The sequence below is a fragment of the Aulonocara stuartgranti genome, assembly GCF_965226115.1.
Source record: "Aulonocara stuartgranti genome assembly, chromosome: 9".
In the NCBI taxonomy this organism is placed as follows: Eukaryota; Metazoa; Chordata; class Actinopteri; order Cichliformes; family Cichlidae; genus Aulonocara; species Aulonocara stuartgranti.
In genome coordinates, this window is record NC_138960.1 from 24,403,709 (window position 1) to 24,424,202 (window position 20,494).

General features: G+C 42.5%; 2 protein-coding genes across 4 annotated transcripts in view; one reads left to right on the top strand and one right to left on the bottom strand.

The window, feature by feature from the left end:
• bdh1 (3-hydroxybutyrate dehydrogenase, type 1) lies at positions 1–8,112 on the top strand. The gene is made up of 5 exons (XM_082545560.1): positions 1–661; positions 975–1,085; positions 2,085–2,226; positions 2,315–2,467; positions 3,088–8,112. Exons 1-5 carry the CDS (start codon positions 449–451, stop codon positions 3,552–3,554), a joined length of 1,086 nt encoding a protein of 361 aa, XP_082401686.1. The 5' UTR covers positions 1–448; the 3' UTR covers positions 3,555–8,112.
• Positions 4,630–20,494, bottom strand: part of nck1b (NCK adaptor protein 1b) — a 26,388-nt gene continuing 10,523 nt past the window's right edge. The window contains exons 2-5 of one of the 3 annotated variants that reach the window (XM_082545555.1): positions 19,302–19,352; positions 18,736–18,976; positions 8,809–9,560; positions 4,630–8,716 (exon numbers count right to left, since the gene is read on the bottom strand). In XM_082545555.1, coding sequence (XP_082401681.1) covers positions 8,516–8,716; positions 8,809–9,560; positions 18,736–18,961 — 1,179 coding nt within the window. In that variant the 5' untranslated portion in view covers positions 18,962–18,976; positions 19,302–19,352 and the 3' untranslated portion in view covers positions 4,630–8,515. Of the gene's footprint in view, positions 8,717–8,808; positions 9,561–16,378; positions 16,542–18,735; positions 18,977–19,301; positions 19,353–20,494 lie in introns of those variants that run through there. The other 2 variants (XM_082545556.1, XM_082545557.1) reach the window with 2 other exon arrangements.

Genomic DNA, 20,494 nt, shown 5'->3' on the forward strand with positions numbered 1-20,494 from the left:
GGTTCCGTCTCAATCCCGATGATAGCCAGTGTCCTGTTTTTAGAAACGGAACATTGACATGTAAAATATTAACGTAAAGCATAAAAAAACACACCTCATGGTGACTTTGCAGTGAGAGCTTAATCCTGATACATAATGGCTGGACAGTGCTTAAGTCGGGGGCTTGTTCGTGGATCTCGGCCCGAAGTTGGTTCGAGCGACACTTAACAGCTTGCCACACGACACCACACGGTATAATGGTTACTTAGCGACGTCGGTTAGCCGAAAACACGATTTTAACCTGCAACCGGATGCTTTGCGGCTACTTTTGCGGTTACACATTACAATAGGGGACTTCCCTATCCCGTGGCTTGTCGCTGCAGTGATACAGGGGGCGTGCCGCCCGCCCGTGGTGACGGCTGTAAAGCGGACCGCTACGCCAGGAAAGCAAACACACCATTCCGACAAGATGGCCTCGCTGCCCGCGCTCCGAGCGGTACTCCTGGTGGCTCTTTCGGTTTTCCTCACGGTGGTGCTGGGTTTTGGACTCCCTGCTCTGCTGAACGCGTTCATGAGGATGCTGGGGTTGCCAGAGACGAGCGTCACCGAGTGCATAGTTGCATTGTACGCAGTTTTTGTGCTGTACGTGGCGACGCCTCGAATTCCAAGAGGACTGGTGGAGGTAATGTCACAACAAACACGGGGATTAATCGCTGGTTTGCATTTTATCAGGCAAAACATTGAAATGGAACACAGATGTCAGTGAAACGTTGTAAAATGCAAAATTAAGGCTTGTAACTCGCAGAAAATCCTTTACAAGATACGCTACAGTAATGTGGGGTGGGCAATATAAGTTTGTTTATACTGTAACAAACTGTACAGAGAGTTTGCGTTCACTTGGAAATATGCGTGTTTTTGTAAGCATTTTTTCTCTAATTTGCATATAATGTTAATTGTGTGTTTTGGGGGAAACTGTACTGTACCCATCTCTGTAGGTGAAAGGGAAAGCCGTGCTTATTACAGGCTGTGACACTGGATTTGGTTACGCTCTCGCCAAACATCTGCACAAACTTGGCTTTACAGTCTTTGCCGGATGTCTTCTCAAGGTAAGGATGTTGCTCATCGAGTCTGCATTTTTCCCTGATTTGCAAACAGGAAGTGAGCAAAACGTTTTCCAAAAAATCTCCCATTCCAAGGAAGATGTGGTATCGATTGCACAGCTTAGCTGGAAATCAAGAACAACATGGCCACAAATCCCACCCACATGAAAATCAGAATGATCATTCCCTACCTATGTCCTTCGGGAGACCTGTTTTCACACTGTAAATACACCTTGAAACATGTGCTTTTGAGATAAGATATCCTAAGCTTATCTCAAAAGCTGTAAAAGCGGCTGTTTCACAGCAACAGATGTCGGCAAATTCAGCCTTTGAAAAAAATGGGCGCTTCTTTAGTTGTGACCTCTGAACTTTTGTGGGAGGAGTAAAATAATAATAATAATAATAAACCATCCACAGAGCATTGTTTTACATGTGTGGCACAAAGTGATTTACTTAAGGAACAAACGAGCAGATGATAACATCAAGCACAAGAATGATAAGCATAACAGTACAGTGTAAAATGTCAGCAACAGCATGTTAGCGTTCTAGTAGAAAATTAAAAACAGATCAGTAATGGGCTCTTCAATAAATGTCTGAACAGGGGATTTAAGACTCTGCTGACCTTTATTTTTGCTTAAGGATCTCATTTCATACCTTCAGGGCTCTTTGCCACGTTTAGTTTTCACTTGTGCCTAACAAACAGATAATAATTCTTTGAGCTGGCAGTAACCCAGGCAACAGTAACCCAGATATTCACTTGTCACAACCAAGGTATGCAGAAGAGCATCTCTGCTTGTATAGTTTGTCATACCTTGAAACAGATGGGCTGCAGCAGCAGAAAGCCAAACCAGGTACCACTCCTGCCCGCCAAGAACTGGAAAAAACATTTATACTGAAGGCACAAAAAGGTTTTGATGCTCTTGCTCTTGTTAAAAGCACTGAAGCTGATTGAACTGAGACCTCTTATGCCGAGGCCGTGAGTTTAACTAATGTCCCCGCTTACAGGATAAAGGTGGAGACGGCGCAAAGGAGCTTGAGGAACTTCATTCAGATCGAATGAAGGTCGTGCAGCTGGACGTGTGCAATGAAGAGCAGGTCAACAAGGCAGTGGACCACTTCAGGGAGATCCTGGGTGAATCTGAAGCGGGTAGGTCGCTCGGTAATCAAATAGATCCCACATAAAAGAAGTCGACTTTACTCATACATTTCATTCTCTCTGACTTTCTCCTGCCCAGTTCTCTGGGCTGTAGTGAATAATGCTGGTGTGTCAACGTTTGGAGAGGTCGAATTTACCTCCATGGACACCTACAAGCACGTGTCAGAGGTCAACTTGTGGGGCACCATCAGGGTTACTAAAGCTGTTTTGCCGTTAATCCGCAGGGCGAAGGGTAAGCTGCATTTTGTTCCCTCCACTCTGTGACATATAAACAGGAATCAGTTACACAGTGTCCAAAATAACGGCGCCAAAGTGCAAAAATTTGAAAGATACATCCGCCTTTGAGTGAGCTGTGAAGAGTTATAACAATTCAAACAAGGCTGGAAGTGAAAGAACATATTAACACATTATATAACCTTTGTTATATAAACCCTTCAATGCTGATAAGCATATTTGCACTGAACATTCCTGAAAGTGGTTTCAAGTATTAAGATCCACAATTATAAATGAATATATAAAAACATTACTATAAAATAGGAATAAATTATGTTTTGAAGTAAAGCAAAAAAACAGTGTTATCAAAGTTGTGCTGAAGAAAAAAGAAAAGTTTGCAGACGCTAACAGAACAGCAGCTCTGTTAACAAGTGTGTTATGAGTGACTGTTCAACAGTGAGAGGCCGTTATTTGCTGAGCTAAGCAAATAGCCAAGAAATGTTCCTAAAGACATCTGAACTCTGGACCTGCAAGCCTAGCAGCTTTAAAAGTGCACTAAAGGCTCTTAATTCACTTTTGAATTATGATGCATTTATTTGGAGAATCTAAAATCTGTCCCCTTGTATCTCTTGACCACAGGCCGTGTCGTGAACGTGGCCAGCATGTATGGAAGGATGGGCAACATCATGAGGTCACCGTACTGCATTTCCAAATACGCCGTGGAAGCCTTTTCTGACTGCCTCCGCTACGAGATGAAAGCGTGGGGCGTAAAAGTGTCCGTAATCGAACCGGGCAACTTTATTGTGGCCACTGGCATCTTGACCCGCGACATCGTGGCTACCACGGCCAATAAGCTGTGGAGCGAGGCGCCCTCGGAGGTGAAGGAGGATTATGGGAAGACCCACTTCGAGCAGAACATGGCTCTGATGCGCTCTTACTGCAGCAGCGGGCAGAAGGATACGGTCTCCGTGCTGGATGACATTACCGATGCCATCATGTCCAAGCGTCCTCACACGCGCTACAGCCCCATGGAGCCGCACTGGTGGATCAGAATGCAGGTGATGACCCACCTGCCGGGTGCCATATCTGACCTCCTTTACTTCTAGAAGAGAAGCTGTTCCTGTGTTTAGCTCACCCTGAGAATCAGATAGCTGAAGAATATCACACTAAGTAGCAGTTACACAGATCTACAGACTAAGTGGGGTTCCTGCCATTTGGCCCTCAGCACTTGAAATCATCTAATGATCAATCAAGCCTTAACAATATATATATATAAAAAAGGTTTTGTAAATTGTAAGTAAATTATTTCACTTTGCTTTTCATGTGTCTGGCAAGAAGCATAACTTTATCTATACAGATATTCTCTGTTGAGTAGTAACTACTTTGTGTTTGGTATCAGCAGAGCCAAAATCTACTCATAGCTATAAGCGCTGCATCCTTATCCCGTGCTGTGGTAAAAATCTTTTTAAAAAAATAGTTTCTCCTTCTAGCTCTAAATATTTTTTCCCAAAGCCTTGTAACGTTTTTCCTTATGGGAATCTTGTGGGGCCACCCCATTGGCACGAGGACCAACGCTGGCTCAGGAGAAAGCTCCTGCTGCTCTTCTATAGCAGACAGTGGAAAAAACCAGGGTCAGCTACTGTAGGACCATGGTGAGATTTTGGCCCGGCTTGGTCCGACGTTGCGTAACAACAGCACAATCACACTTTGTCTCTCGTGCGCCAAACCATCCTGCGTGAAGGGGTTTTGGAGCACGTCAGCACTGAGGTCTTTTGATGTGATAAATGGGTACGCTGGACTGAAAAAGCCCCCCCCCCTTGTAACCTCCCCTCCCTTCTCTGATGACAAAGTATTTTGTATATGGAATGATCCAAATAAAAAGAGTATTATATTTTAAAATATTACAAGCATGGTGTCCTTTTATTCCCACCCAAATAAGTACGAAAGACTTTCTTTTAATATTGGTTTGGGTTGTTAGGACTAGTAAATGTAATATTACTAAAGGCCACCAGGTGGCAGGAATGAATCATTTAAAAATCCCACAGCTTTCCTCATGCAATAGTGTACTGCCGTTTAAGCTGTAACCACACTGCGCTGGGTTAGGGTCATACAGTTTGTGGCTTCATACATCACCTGTTTTGTCCCAGACTGAGCAAACGACAAGATTAAAAACAGACGGGACCATTTTTATGCTGTTTATTACGTCTTTTGAACACTCTAATAGACTCTTCTAAATTATTACACCTGAAGACAATCTCCCCTCCATAAAAACAGTATTAAGAGCATGACATTAAATTTTCACAGCACTGCCTTTATCATCCGTTTTCTTCACTCTCGTACAGGGAGGGGGAGGGAAAGAAAAAGAGGGGGAAAAAAAAAAAAAAAAGCATTGTGAGTTAAAGACCACCATAGAAATGTAAGCAGCACAAAGCACCAAAGATTTAATACCAGAGCCACTTGTTCTGAATATTATCAAGAAATCCATGAAAATAATAATAATTAAAAAAAAAAAAAAAAGATCTCAGGCTAGTTGAGCAGTCAGGAAGAAGCTTCTGCTGCGCTGTAGTTTTCCATCTTTAATAGTTTGATAGACAATCTCTTGATAATATCAGTCACAACTGACTTCAGCGGGTTTTTTTTTTTTTCTGCAGATTTCAAACCATTTTCTGTACAGCTACGAGGCTCTGCTCATGCGGCCTCCATTCTTGTAAAGTGAGAAAGATCCCATTAACGATATCTAAGCATGGAGATACTGTAGTTCTGCGTTGGAATATCAAGTAAAACGTTTAGGTACTCGGGATTTTTTTTGCTTTTTTTTCCATATTTAAGTGGCTAAACTGGAAAAGTGGATGTCTTAACACTAGTTTTACATACAGACATTAAAAAAAACAAACTATATCCTTAGAAACCGTGACAGTTTCTCACAACCAACAATAATGTGATACCGTTACTTGAGGTGCTTCATACATGGAGATTCAGGTCATGATTACATCACACCTGGTGTTACGTTTCTGAATGAACATCAGCACATAGTTTCATACTGTACAATGTAGGCATTCACTTATGTTATACTTGATTAAAATCAGCTACGGTAAGGTCACTTGAAACTACACACAATATCAACTAATGGGCATTTTATGCAGGAGATTTAAAAAGAAAAAAAAAAAAAAAAAAGTCAGACAATGACATTTTCAGCCTGCATCACCAGGAAATGCTATTCCCTATAAGGAAGGACATCCCAAAACATCGCTCACTAATCACTTAACTGACGCGCATGCAAAGCTTTAACCAAATACGTCGCAGCAGAGAAGTGGGAAGCACAGGATAAAGACATAAGAATAAAAGAAGGTTTGGGGGGAGCGGTTACTAAACCTTTGGTAGACAAAAAAAAAAAAAAAAAAGCCAAAAAAAAAAAAAATTGTGAAGGCACATTTTTAAATCCCTTCCTCAATTCTTCAAACTGGGGCACGTTGCGTTGGCGTTGCGTAATATTGCAGGATGCTTACAGAACTGAAAGTTAGGGAGGGCATTTTTGCCAAGAGTGATTCAAAGTGTAGGGAAATGCTGTTTCACGTAGAGCAAAACGGCAGCTGTACGACAAACAGCCACTGATCTGGGTATAATAAAGGAAATGTGACAGAATCCATATGACCCACATACTGATCTAGTGACTGAAAATGAAGCACAAACAGGCACTAATTGTCCCTTTAACATCGTGACATAAAAATAGTTTGGGACCCAAAAAAACAAAATCACTCAAGCCATGCTGACACTTTAAACCACACATTCAGAGATCCCTCCAGAAGCCGTGCACTCCTGGAATGTTTTCCTTTCCTGCCTTAAACGTTTAAATAAGACATAATCCGACTTCAATTCAGATTTCAAGTGGTGCAGTGCAGGTTTAAAATTGGCGCTTGCACTTTTCACCCATCATAAACCGAACTGAAAGCCGATTGTTTCACTGTTTAGAATTCATCTTATACAAGTCCAGGACAGAGGAAAGTCTGCTCACAGCTCTCTGTATGAATAGCTCAGTCAATCACCTGGGGAATGGAGGGAGGGGAAAAAAGGTTCACACCCATGTTTTGTGTTCTTTGTGGCATGACTGAATTTTTTTTTTCATGCTTGGATTAACTAGACCTCCAGAACCCTCCCATCTCAACTCCTTTAGTCTCTGCTATGATATAGCAACAATTTCCCTGCCTGGGTATGCGATTCCAGATACTCTTATCCAATGGAAAAAAAGTCTCAGTCTCCTCCTTTGCTCCTGATTCACCTCTTTTTTTCTTTTAAATGTCCGTTTTCTCCCTTTCCTCCTCCTTCCTCTCTCTCCCTGTACTCGGGTCCAACTGGCCACAGCTGGAGAACTCATCATCGCAGGCATCGTGATCATCATCATCGTGATCGGCGTCTCCCGGAGCACACTGCTGAAGCGGCCCCCCGCCAACACTGCTGCAGCTTTGATTGCAGGCAGCACGCAGCGGCACTAGCTGCCGCACAACATTCAACAACTACTTGGTCCACTTTCACTCAAAAACAGCCATTCACTAGAAGTCCTTCACTGTAAATATAAACCATGTGTGCTGCTGAAAGCATTCAGACATACGGACATTGAACATACATTTGGTAAAACCAGCTTAATGTCCCAAAGTTTGACTGCACGTACATTTAAAGCAGCTCTTAGGATACATTAATCAAAAGAAAACAAGCACTTTCTTTATCATTTCTTCAGCATAAGGAATTGTTCTCCGACAACCCCAGTGCTGGCTTAAGCTCGACGTGTACGCTTTGCAACCACACAAACGCGACCCCTGGGTAACCCTCAACTCCTCCATTCCCTCCAGTGATCACCAATTCAGGGAGCAGTGACATCATCCCTCCCAGCCCTCCATTTTTCCTCAGAGCTCCGGCAAACCAGCACTGTATATATTTTTGGAAGCCGCGCAGTTCACCCTGGCTCACCGCACTGCCGTCCATCTCCATCCCCTTTGGCAACACTGAAGACACATCTGCTGTCACCCACACACTGGGCTGGGGGTGGAGGAGAGACCCAGGAGGGAAAAATACTTTGAGTCTTCACATGACCTTTATATGCAAAGATAAACTCCCCGTCACCCCTGTGGACTGTCTGTCCCTCTCCTGTCGGAGCTAGGCGGAAGGTGTTAGGACACTATTCGGTTTGTGTGCGTCCATGCAAAGTTAGAGGATTTAAAACCCCTATCTACGCTGCCTCGGTTTTGTAACATTCACGTGATACAGATACAGCAATATGTGAGACAAGCAATACTGTTGTACAAAGGAAGACCACTATATAGAGAGTTTGACCTTTTACAATAAGAGGAAACCTTGAAATCCTTAAAAAAAAAAAAAGAAAATGCACAGTGTGATATTCCAATCTCTACAACATTGATCGTTACAGAATTGTATCAATAAATATATTTTGGTCACTTCATTTTTATTCGGGATTAGCAGAAGTTGTGTATTAGTTTGTCCACAGCCACAAACAGCGCCTTAAGACAGACAAAAAGAAATAAGCTATAGGCTCGGCTCTCGAGTTTGCTAACATCTGAAAGAAAATGCCTCAGTCAGGTGTTGGTTGTATAATGTGTAAAGTTAAAAAAAAAAAAAATCACATTTTTAAAAGAAACCGTTAAAAAGATTATATATTATCAACAACATCAACAACAACAAAAAAGGAAAAGAAAACTAAATGCAATAGATATCAAGGTGGAAATAACCATGGCATTGCCTATGACCTAGCACATCTGGATAATTTAAAATAGGCAACCAAGAGGTCTGTAGTTACTCTCAGGAGTCCACCTTCTTGCCGTCTCCCTCCTCAATGTCTCTCCCATGCTTTTTTACCCCACACCTCCTCTTGGAATGCTCACAAATCTGTGACAAATCACATATCATTTAAGTCCTGATGATGTGTTAAGTCTTCAGGCTTGGAGCTGAAATGTTAGTGTGTGTTCTCGTGTAAGTATCTGTATTATATGTTGATGAAAATAATGTGTAGAGGTGTGTGTGTGTGTGTGTGCGTGCATCACTGTGTGAGACAGATGGATCAGGAAGCAGCCAGGGCTTTAATCAGGTACAGTTTGTCTCCCTGCTCACTGGTGAAGATGGGAGCCTTTTTGTAGTGTTCAACAAGCTCTTCCATAGAGTTGAACTTGCGCTGTCCGATGCAGTAAAGGTTGTCCTTCAGCTGCACTTTGAAATGCTTGTTCTTGCTCTGCGCCTTCAGGGAGATGGAAAAGTCGTTTGGCTAAAAATGAAAAGAGAACCGGGGTTACTAACAGTGTTTCAAAGCACCGACACATAACAAGATAAACCAAGGAGAAGGTGGAGGCTACTGACCGATGACTCGCTGTCTCGGATGAGGAAGTCTCCCTCTGTGCCTCTTTGATTGAGCGCCACCTCTGCCTGATGGCGCGTCACCTTTCCGTAGTACCACTCCTTCCCCGCAAAGCGCCCGCTGCCTGATGGCAAGATGTAGTCGCACTCGGGTGTGGGCGGCCCAGCGAGCCCCGCTTGCGGTTTATGGGAGGTGGAGTCCAGCACAGTGACGTAGTTCTTGGGCACCAAGCCCAGCTGTCCATCCGCTTTGCGGCACTTCCACCACTCCGGGTCATTCTCGGGCTTCTCCACCACCTCCATTACCTCGCCCTTCTCAAAGTTCAGTTCCTCGTCGTTGCCTGAGCTGAACGGGTAGAGCGCCTGAACTGTGTGCAGCACTCGGTTTCCGTTCGCTGTGATGTTCACCACCGCAGCCAGTTTCTCTGTCAGCGATCCGGCAGGGTCGAGTCCGCCCATACCCCCTCCCCCCGCCGTCCCATCCACGTCCTCCGTCACATAGTTGGACGGAAACCAACCTGACCGTCCGCTGTAGCTACCGCGCCACCAGCCGTCGCTGCACTTCTCCATCACCACCACACGTGTTCCCTTCACCAGAGACAGCTCATCCTCACGCTCTGCTGTGTAGCTGAACTTGACCAGGGCGGGAAGGTTGAGGTCATACAGCCTCTCTCCGTTATCTGCATTCATATCTGGGTCAGCATTAGGGGCTGGATCTCTCATACCCCCCTTTCTGCTCTTCACTTTCCCAATTCCTAAAAAAAAAAAAAAATATGACGAATATAGTAAAGATGTTGGCGTTTGCAGGGGAATCATTATCATCATTCATATTAAAATTGAACCCAGTGAATTCGATCAGAATCTGAAAAGCAGCCGAGACATGCTTATTTGTCTACATTCAAATTTAAAAGTCATCATTTCAATTAAAACAAAAAAAGGCCAGTTCTTTGGAATTTTATTTTCCCCATAATGGTGAGGAACAAGTCTGGAATTTAAAAAAAACAAACACAAAAAACCAAAACTGCACACACTTCCCATTATAAACATGAAAATTTAAGGCAGGAAGAAAAAATCCCAGACAAATACCAGGGAGCAATAATAAGCATTATGGGCTGGGTGGGTGAGTGGGTGGGTAAGCAGGGCTAAACATCATTCCTTTTCAACATTACATTCCCCTAACCCCCCGCTCCACAGTCCAAATCCAAATACATTCTTGGGGATTAGGCCTAGGTGCTGAGGAAACAAGGGAAAAAAATGCAATGCTGGTGTGCTGGGGGAAGAAAGTGAGTGGGATGGAAACTTGTTTTGGCATGGACCTATAATCTGTGGAAACTAGAAAGAAAGTAAACTGCTGCTACCCAACAGTGGTTAAAAAACAAAACAACAACTAATACCATTTCATTGCTGCTAATCACATTGAACTAATCACCTGCAGCTTACAAAAAAAAATAAATAAATAAAAACTCAGCAGGAGCATCAGAAATATGACGCACAGGGCAGGTAACAATTCTGCAAACTGTGAGCACTGCAAAGAATTCATGAGGAAGGTAAAAATAAAAAAAATTGAATGCAATGCTGTATGTCATGTGAGGACAGATAAACAATAGAACAGAAAGTTAAAGATCTTTCTACACTGCAACTGCACTGGATCCACTTTGAATACATTTGCACTAAAAACATGTTAGAAATTGTACTTATTTTTCCAAAGTAATCTCTGTAGGCCACTTGTGATCTTGTGTAACTGAAAGTCACCGTCTTCAGAATGTACTGGTACTTGTTTACATGTATATAAAAGCAACCTGTCATATATATTTTAATGGGTCATTTTGCAATGTATATTACTAGTCTGCCCAGCTGAGATTAAACTGGGCTGTATTTCACCTATACAATCAAAGGCTTTTGACTTCCTTGTTCTAGAGTGCTCTTCCCAGTCTCTACCCAGCACCATCACTCTCCAAACACCCCCTCAACCTGACCGGTGTGCGATGATAAGGAGCACATTCATCAACGTGTTATCAACTGTGGGCTATCAGCAAACTAGCTATTCCTTTCTGTATTTGATGCCAACCTAGCCCACACACATTTCCATAGTTGACCACTGGCAAAAGGGCAACAAACGGAGGCTAACGGTAGAACAGTCACCATGCCCGTGAACCTTTTTCCCAGCAATTGTTTCAATCAGCAAGAATTTCCACCTGACAGCCATTTTGCTACTTAAACAAAGCCCACGTGACGTTACTGTAATCATGACACATCTATGCTCTTACCGATGATGTGACAGTAAACCAGACTGAAGCTAAAACTAACCAGACACTGATATCAGATAGAGCAAGCAGACGAGAGACCCTATTCCTGATTACGTCTGCAAAGCTATTGCTTGCACAATCAAAAGACAGCTGGGTGAAATTATATACTAAGGCAGGGTGTAGTCTCCAGGACGGAGTGGGGAACGTGACTAATGTGTCACAACGCCATACTGAATATCCTTTACCACACATAAATTGCTACTGAAAGGTGTCTCTGACTCAAGGAGAGCAGACAAATTTCACGGTAGTGCTCAGAGTCCAACGTCAAATTGCTTCCAGGTAGACCCTGTTATTAGTCACACCACTGTACATAACTACAGACTCCAGACAGGGTGTTAAGAGCTGATGTCTGTAGGTGGAGGTTAAGTGCTGCGCAGATGCTAGTTATGCATCTGTGCAGTCTTTAGGACTTGAAGGCAAAATGTCAAACAACAACAAAAAAATTGTTTTTTCTTACAAAAAACAAATGTTTCCACAGCATAAATCCACTAGTCTAAGTTTTTAAATATGCATAAACATCACAGACCAAAATCTAGATTTCCAACAGCCAAAGCATCTGCAATTCTTGGAAACAAACAAACAAACAAAGAGTGATTATGCAGGTGCAGGCTCCGGGGTGTGCCTTTGCACAGTTGGAAATGGCCTAGTTAGCTCCATACAAAGGTTAAAGGTGAACTCTGTATAAATAATGCGTCTTTTACCTCCGACTGACACCGGAGACAACTTATTTTTGAGTTTTTATCTCTTTGGCCAGCCAACAGTCCTTATCAGTGTCCCTGTCACAGTTTTTATTTGGCACTTCCTGCTCCGCTCACATGAACACTTTGCATTAAAAAAAAAAACAAAAAAAAAAAAAACGGAGCCACTAAATTTGACTAGATGCTTAATCTGTAGTAGTAGGATGTTCAGATTTGCCTGTATGGCTACAGGTAGACAATACCAGAAGACAAAAGAAAAGAAAATTGAAGGCACCTGCTTCTCTAAGGGCCCATCTGTAATGCTGCTGTAGGTCGATTACAAAAATGTACGTGGCTGTGCAGAATAGGGCTCTGAGCACAATCTCTGGACCTTTTATTATGTCGAACTCAACAAGGTATGTGCAGAGTAGTAAAGGCACAGTAACAAGCACGTACAGGTGGTAACAGCAAACAAACAAACAAAGTGTGTAGAGGCATTTTGAAACCTGCAGAAATTCCAGATTATCATGGCACAGATAAGAGGTAGCTGGGCTTAGTGTCTTTTTTATGAAGTAATGGTAACACATTACATAAGTGACGTACGTTAGGGCAGTAACAGGACAGTCTGAGGTTAAGCACTGCTGGATTATATGAGGGCTGAAGCTGGAAATCTTTCATCTGACCAACAGCCCACTGCAACAACTAGTAATGAAACCTTTGCCACAAAATGCCCCACACGACGAGAAGCAGAATCCTTCAACTGCAGACATGAGACAGAGTAAAACAGCGATGAATCTTAAAACCCCAAAACAAGTCAGTGCTTTCACCTCTGGTTCCCTGTGAAAAATCAATGACTGCTGAAATACGGCTTGTGTTTACCGCAAGCTTCAGACAAACGTTTTACTATAGGAAATATTTTAGAACTCACGAGTCGCTAATTGAGGTTACAGAAAGTCTCAAAGCCATTTAACACAATCACAATCGAACACAAGACCTCACCGATTGTGCCGTCATTCAGCTGCAGTGGAGTTTATGACCTCAAATTTGGATTTTCTTTCTAGTGACAGCATTTACACAAATGCCATTTTGCCAAAGAAAACAAACTAATTCTCCATATTTTATGCAATAATCCAACAAACCTATTGAAACACCTACTGGTTTTATTTCTCGTGGGACAACGTCCAAGCTGGCCTACAAAAAGAAAACGGTGTTTTTGGCTACAGATACATGTACTCTGAAAAAAGCAGATTTAAATGTAGAAAGCTAAAAATAAACACCATCTCACCACCTACAGAGTAGTTTCCGCTCATTGCTGACACCTGAACTTAACCTAAAATTCTGCCCTCACGGTGCATGTGTACATGCAGTGTGGGATTTTCAGCTTCCCCAAAAACCCACAAACCCCCCCCCCGTTACTCTATTGCTACCAGAAAAAGGATAACAAGAGAAATGAAAAAGAACTTTGCTTTGGAAATTTTTCTCTCATTTGACGTCACATGCTCTTTCCTGTGTATTTCCTTAGAGGAGGACACAGAGGAAGGAACTCATATTGCAACAGATGGCAGTAAATAACAATGATTAAGACCATGACTTAGTTGGTAACCACCTCTGAAACAGTTGCTTTTTTGGGGGTTTATAGATGAGGTACACTCAGCAGGAGGAGAAGAAAGTGCTGGGGAGTTTGCTCAGCTACCAGTGGTAGACAGGAACTAGTTTTGTTTTTCAACTGTGGCCTCCCTACACTGGCTGGCTGTCCCATTGTCTGCTAGGACCCTTTCGACCTCCTGGCTTCCCTCCATTTCACGACTCTTCCTCTGCGGACGACAACACCCCGCGTCAGGCTGTCTGACAGTGCCTGAACACACTCCTGCTTTGGCATTTTGAGTCCTCCTGCTCTAATCACAGTCATATTCTCAACTGCACTTCTTCTCATGTTCCCTAAATTATCACGCAAACTACACTTATGTCGTGTGGTGACAACACAGAGCCTCAGAAAGTGCTCTATAGATTCACAGCAATGCAAACTCAGACAATATATGTACCGCAAAAAAGCCACACTCAGTCGTATGGTTTATGTGCCAAATATAATGACAGCCATGTGTAGTTCAAAAATCAAACAAGCTAAAGGAAAGACACACAAGAGTGAGTTGGCTGTTCTTCAGTGGAGACGACCGGGGCTACCTTTTAAGACTACAGCTTCAATAAAGCTGCCAACGCGGTTGAAACGCAGGAAACGTGCAAACTTCTTTCAACTTCAGCTGTTCGAGACATCAAAAGCAAGCAGGCAGCCATCGATCTCTGTGACGGAGCAGCGCTCGGAGAGAAATACTCCTCTGTTCTTTACGCATCTGGACAGCACACCGCTACAGTCAGGCGCTACAGGAAAATTATTTGGTTAACATATGTAATCACAAAAAACCCCAAAACAAAACAGAAAACTGCACAGTAACTTTAAAACTCGTTTTCACTTTCTCTTCACCTTTACTCAGGTGACCTAAATTTAAATTGCATTTTGCTGATGCTGTAAATCATGTGTGCTCCCCCCCAAATACAAACACGTCAGTTCAATTAAAAAGAAAAAAGAAAAAGATTTCCATAACCACTGTCTTTTACATGATTGCTATTTGGACACGCCAATAAAGCAACGAGTGTCATGATACTGGCATGCTGCACAAACAAACAATAGATATTCAATTGTGGGCAGCAAGCAGGGGGGCAAAGAGACGCTCTACTGAGAGCTAATATTTATATTCCTTCAGCCACCAGTTTGTCAAAATGATGCTGAATAACAACAAAGTCTAAAACAAAACTTTTTCTATGTGCCAGCCCCCCCCTCCCCCTTGCATTTTAACTAAACCAAATAAGTAACTCACAATAGATATACAGTCTGGTTTACTTGTTCCTTTTGGATTTCTGAGTTTTGGATTATCATAAACAAACACTTTAAGTGATCTTTTGACTGTACTCTACAGACCAAATTGTGGTTATTCACTGGGAAAATAATCGGTATATTATTCTATAATAAAAGCAATCATCTATAGTAGACAATATAATTCAATTGACAAGGCGGGGGAGGGCGTTGTTAATGTCGGCAATGGTTCAACAGGTCCAGACCCTTGCTCACTTCCTCTTAAGCAATTCTTAATGGAAGAATATACAGGAAAACAAAGACGAGTAAATGTCTTTTCACAGGAGAACAACATCTGAAGGCCTGAGTAAACTTGACAACTCCCCTGCCAAACTTCTAATTATGATTACGTCTTTTGCCTTTTTGGTCAGGGAAGAGCGATCAGTGGTTTTGGAGAAAAGCCGGACTTTGAAATGAGGGAGCGTGCGACAGATAGATCCCCCACCCCATATGATTCAACTTCCTTCTAACTTCTTGCTTCCTCTCTGGCTTCACTTCTCCAAATGCTCAGAGAGAAATGTGCCTCAAATTAGAGTTTCCGCTCGCTGGGGAGGCTGAGAAACAGGAAAACGGAGGGAGGGGAGAGAGACAGAGAGAAAGACTAACAGCTCTCAGTTTACACAAGCAAAACATTTGTTAGCTCATCTCTGTGTTGGTTTCATCACCATACTCTGGATCCTTCAGACAGCAAGCAGACTAGTCAGTGGACACGGACACACACACACACACAAAGATAGACAGAGACAGGCGATATCACTCAGCAGTTACAAGGTGAGATTACAGCAAGCGTGTGTGCCGAAGCCTTTTGAAAACGAGTGTCAGCGTGGCTGTAAAATATCCTCATCCCACAGAGCTGTCCATGTAGCGACATTCCTCTGATAACCGAGTGAGGTGCGGGAGATGGGAACCCGGGTCCCATCAATCAGCAAAGACCCCTTCCTCCTCTTGACTACAATGACTACAGTGTTCTACATAAGCACCCTGCGTCCCTTCAACTGTAGCCCGTGACAGGAGGTGGGGTGGACGGTGGGGGAAGAGACCCTCCTAGAATGAGTGGGGGCACCCTTAGGTTAGCATAAGAGAAAACACACACTGGCTATATATTAAGATATTCCTAAACAGGGTAGGGGTCTTCAAGCATGATAAAGTAATACACCTAGCTCACTGGGACTAATAGTAGAAAGAACTGGAGTGGGATTACTGTGTGTATGCATGTGTGTTCAACAGAAAGAGGCAGAGAACGATTGCTGAGGCAATTACAGGCTTCGGCTCAGCAGAAGGCTTTTCAAAAGCATATCCACCCAGTCTTTGCAGCTGCTCACACTCACACACACACACACACACAAAAGCTGTTAAGACACCCTTTCACCCTCTCTTTACCAGCACAACATGTTAGCACAGAAATCAGTTTCCGCCAGCTCCAATTATGACACATTTACTTGGTTAACTAAGATAAAACTAACCAGTGTGAGAAATCACGAAGGGAAGATGAAAAAGAAAGAAGATTTGACAATTGCCGCTGCACAGCTAGAGAGAGAAAGAGAGCGCGAGAGTGAGAGGAGGAAAAAAAAAAAAGCCACTCAAACTTCAGACAAAACATTTCCGGACAACTTGTAAAACAACAAATGAGTCATACTTGCTTTAAAAGCAGCTTAAGAAGACTAGAAATGTAGAAAACTCACGAAAGAAATGTTTGAATAGGTTAGCCATGTCCATTTTGGGCTTGCCGTCTCTCCCTCTCTCTGTCTCCTTCCCGGCCCCCGCTCTCTTCCCACTGCAGCTGTAGAGTTATTCCATGTGAACACCCAGAGAGCTGGGAGGATTTCAGAGCAGGGCAGCCTACTTGTGACCATGTGGTCAGGCTTAGCCAATGAGAGTGTGGGATATAGAGGCCTTCAGTCCAGCTATGGAAGGCAGAGCACAGAGGCCTCATGGAGAGGAGAAGAAGAAGGGGGGGGGGTTGACACTTATACGCGCAGAGAAAGAAAAGGGAAAGACAAGGTATAAAGAAAGTGAAGGAGTAATTTCCTCAACATATAGAAGCAGGAGGGTAGTGTCCTTAAAAAAAATTATATAAGGATCTGTGAGGACATGGCAGCAGCTGAGTGAGTCAGTGAACACTCAGTGTCACATGACTGCAGTTGTTGGGAGAAACACTCATAACTTTACAACAAACACAGGAAACATGAGTACTAAAACACACACACACACACACGGATCATACCATCACACATTCTTTCGAACGATGACACTGCTCCACACCCAGCAACGGACCTGGCTAAGAAAAGAAGAAGGGAAAAGGAAAAAAACCCCAAGGTTTTCCCTCCCACATATTATTGAAGAGTCAGCCCTAAAGTTCACAGCTAAAATGCTTTAAATCTACTTAATAAATAATTAAAAACAAGAAAAAGTGAAAGTTATACATTTACAACCTTTCTATTGCTATATTTGTGTTTCATAAAGTTTGGTTTATGGTTAGACCACATTTGCTCATGTTTTACTGAGTTGTATGTGTAAGTGAGAAATAGCTGGAGTTGCCATTGCTGCAGCTGTTCATGTGAACCATTTGATCAACGGATGCACCGACAGGTGGGATGTTACGGGGAAGCTCGTCGCTGTGGTGCACGACAACCAAACACATACACACACACTACAGACAACAGAGAACAGACAGGCAAATAAACCTATAAAAGCCTAGGACATGAAGACTGAGGAGACCTAAACTGCAGCAGTAAAAATAAATAAATAAATAAAAATTTACATGCCATAAACAGAAAAACAACAAGAGAAAAAAGGGAAATCCCTGCTTATTTAAGTGAGCAAAAACAGAAAAGAAATGAGCCGCACATTAAAAACTAGAGAGGCTGCTTCCTGCCCTTACATGATTTTTCATTACGAGAGCATTTGAGCTGACAGGCTCATCTAACCACAGCACTCACGCACACACTAACAGGAAGACACATTTCACGTGTCCAACAGATAAGGGTTTTGCAAACATTTGTAATGTATACACTTATGACACACTTCTGGTTAGAAGGACGGAGAATAGCCCCATTTTTTTCTAAACTTTCGGGAGGAAAAACACCTTTCGGACAAAGGGTTTCCTCGCAGAGATCCTCCTACTCAACAGCACGCAGACACTGCCACATCACCAATAAACAAAACTGCTTAAAAAGTACCCTTTTTCCCCCTGCAATTTGATGTTATGCAGATAAATAGCAGACGATGACTAGTGTACACCTAATGGATTAGCGTAAACTGACAACAGCTATGCCATTACGCTTTAATTAGGATAATGATGGCATGTGGTTCAAACAGTTTGGAGTTCAATGTTTAAAAAAAAGCTTCTGACACTAAAGACAAGGCATAACAAACTAGGTAATTTATGAAAAGAGAAATCACAAACAAACTGTGTTACTATGGTGCAGATAGAGGAGAAAACACCTGTGCTGTATCAATTCAAGACAAGATAAAAGGATTAGGTGCTGCTCATACAGAAACAGAAACTAGAAATTGTCCAATTTACCTCCACCTAACACACATCAACAGGAGAAAACATCAATTGTATTGGCATTTAAAAATAGAGATCACCGCCTTACCAGAATAAATGCTTCAAAATACACAATCGTGCATCAGACAACGCTCCAAGAAACTAAAGTTTCAAACTAAAGTGCACAGTGAGATGAAAATCGCTCTCTGCATTTCAACCAATCACATATCAGCCTGCGACCATTCTCCTGTGGTGACTTTCACAAGATTCATCACACGCCACAACAATGTATTGTAGCTGGCCTAGATAAACGTGCTCTGTAATGCCACTCTTCTTTTTCTTTTTTAAAGCATGCAAAACACAAAGCACATCAACCAACAGTCAAAGATGCTGCAAGGCATCAAACATGCGCAAATATTTCATAAAACATCCTCAAAGCTTTACCGGGAAATGGTGAGATCCTCCATAACACTAAACAAATTTGTGGAGAAGAGTGTTAACTTTGATAAAGCTTCAAGTCAAAGTCAGGAAATCATAACTACTTTTTACCTAGTGTGTCTTTGAGATTCTTGACTATAGATGCTTTCCTGGCACTGTTTTTCCTTTCCACATAGTTGGACGGCACAAAGCCTGTTTTGTTGGTGGCATTTCGAACCCTCCACCAGGACTTTGAGTCATCGAGAAGCCAGAGACGCTCGTTTTTCTTGATGTCCAGCTCCTGGTCCTGCTGGGCCATGTAGTCAAATTTGGCGATGACAATCACCTCTTCCGTCATCTTGCACTAGGAACACTGAGAGAGAGCAAGGAGAGACATGAGAGTGACCAAAGGGTATATTCTACCTCACAAACTCTTTGAATCCTTTTAAACATTAAAACATTTTCAAAATAGTGTCATCGAGAATAGTGTTATCTCATGAGCAGCAGTAGCAGTTACTTATTTACACTTATACCGAGCCTTCATATCTTTCCCAAGTATGGATTATGAGCATCTGTTTCCTGTGTCTGCTAACACTTGAGACGCATGTCCAGACTGTGGTGTTTGCTCATGTAGAATGATTATTTAGAAGACACAGCAGACGTAAATTTAGAAGCCGTTTAGAAACAGGCAGCCGTACCTGTACTGCATCAAAGCTGAGAACTTCAAGGGCTCTGACAATTCTGCTGACCTAGAAAAAGAACAAGAACGATGCGAGATAATTACTACTTGCTTCTTCTTAAAACTCTTCTCTGCAGATTTGTCGATATTACCAGGAAACTTCCTCTTTTATACAGTGTTGGCTCTTGATTTTTAAATAAAACGAACCCAGTGTGTTTACAACATTGTCTTTGTAGTGCACCAATGCCAAGATACAGATGATGTCATTAAACTATATTAGCAGAAGGCCAGCCAACATTTCCACAGTTTAGTCTCTTCAGATATAATTTCCTTCCACTAATTGTATTCTTTTAATAACAGTCATAACTGACTATCCACAATGACAGTGTACAAACGAAGCCTTCATACATTTACACAGGTGGTTAGGAGCAATGCTAAACTACCAAACTCTCTTTTCTTTTAGGCATCAAATGTGAAGCGAGAAATCAGAACGATGGTAAAGATTACTGCAACGGGGAAGCAAAAAAAGAGAGAGGCACTGTGCGTCAGAAATGTGGGTACGTCAGTGAGCGAGGCTCTCAGCGACCAGTGATGAAGGATATTATTTTAAATTTAGCACTGGCCTATAAATATTCAAAACTGTGCGCAGCGCCAATGCAAATGTTCAGCTTATATGAACAGCGATGTTTGCAATCATTCATAGGTTCCCTGAGCTATCTAAAATTATGATTTTGGAAGACTGTGATCCACTGTGAAGACTTCATGTTCAACAATGAGCACATTCACAACAGCTGGTCTCATGACCCCTGCAGCCATCAGCACAATCAGAATATGCTAGATTAATACAGCAGATACTTGGGTCAACAGTGAGGGAGTGGGGCACCACTGAAGCATCTGCTTAGCTGCTCTGATGTCACGAGAGTGGATGGAGTTTCACCTTCACCCCCCCCCCGCCCCAAAAACTCCCGACTGACTCCAGGGACCAGACACTGACCTCGTTGATAGAGAGCTCTTGGTTTTTATTTGAAGCAGCAGCAGTGTCTAAGTTTCCTTCTATAGCTGGCCTTGAGATACGCCTAAACCTGATCTTAGGCAAACACAAGCAGAAGCTGCAGAGCTAAGTTTCAGCATGGTTAAGCAAGAGGAGGCGGGGAAAAAAAACGAAACAAAACACAAAAAGAACAAATTTATAAAAAAATTAATTAATTAATA

Coding starts and splice junctions, on each gene's coding strand:
- bdh1 (XM_082545560.1), top strand. CDS start 449: ATGGCCTCGCTGCCCGCGCTCCGAGCGGTACTCCTGGTGGCTCTTTCG. Junction 662..974: donor TTCCAAGAGGACTGGTGGAG/GTAATGTCACAA, acceptor CCATCTCTGTAG/GTGAAAGGGAAAGCCGTGCT. Junction 1,086..2,084: donor TTGCCGGATGTCTTCTCAAG/GTAAGGATGTTG, acceptor CCCCGCTTACAG/GATAAAGGTGGAGACGGCGC.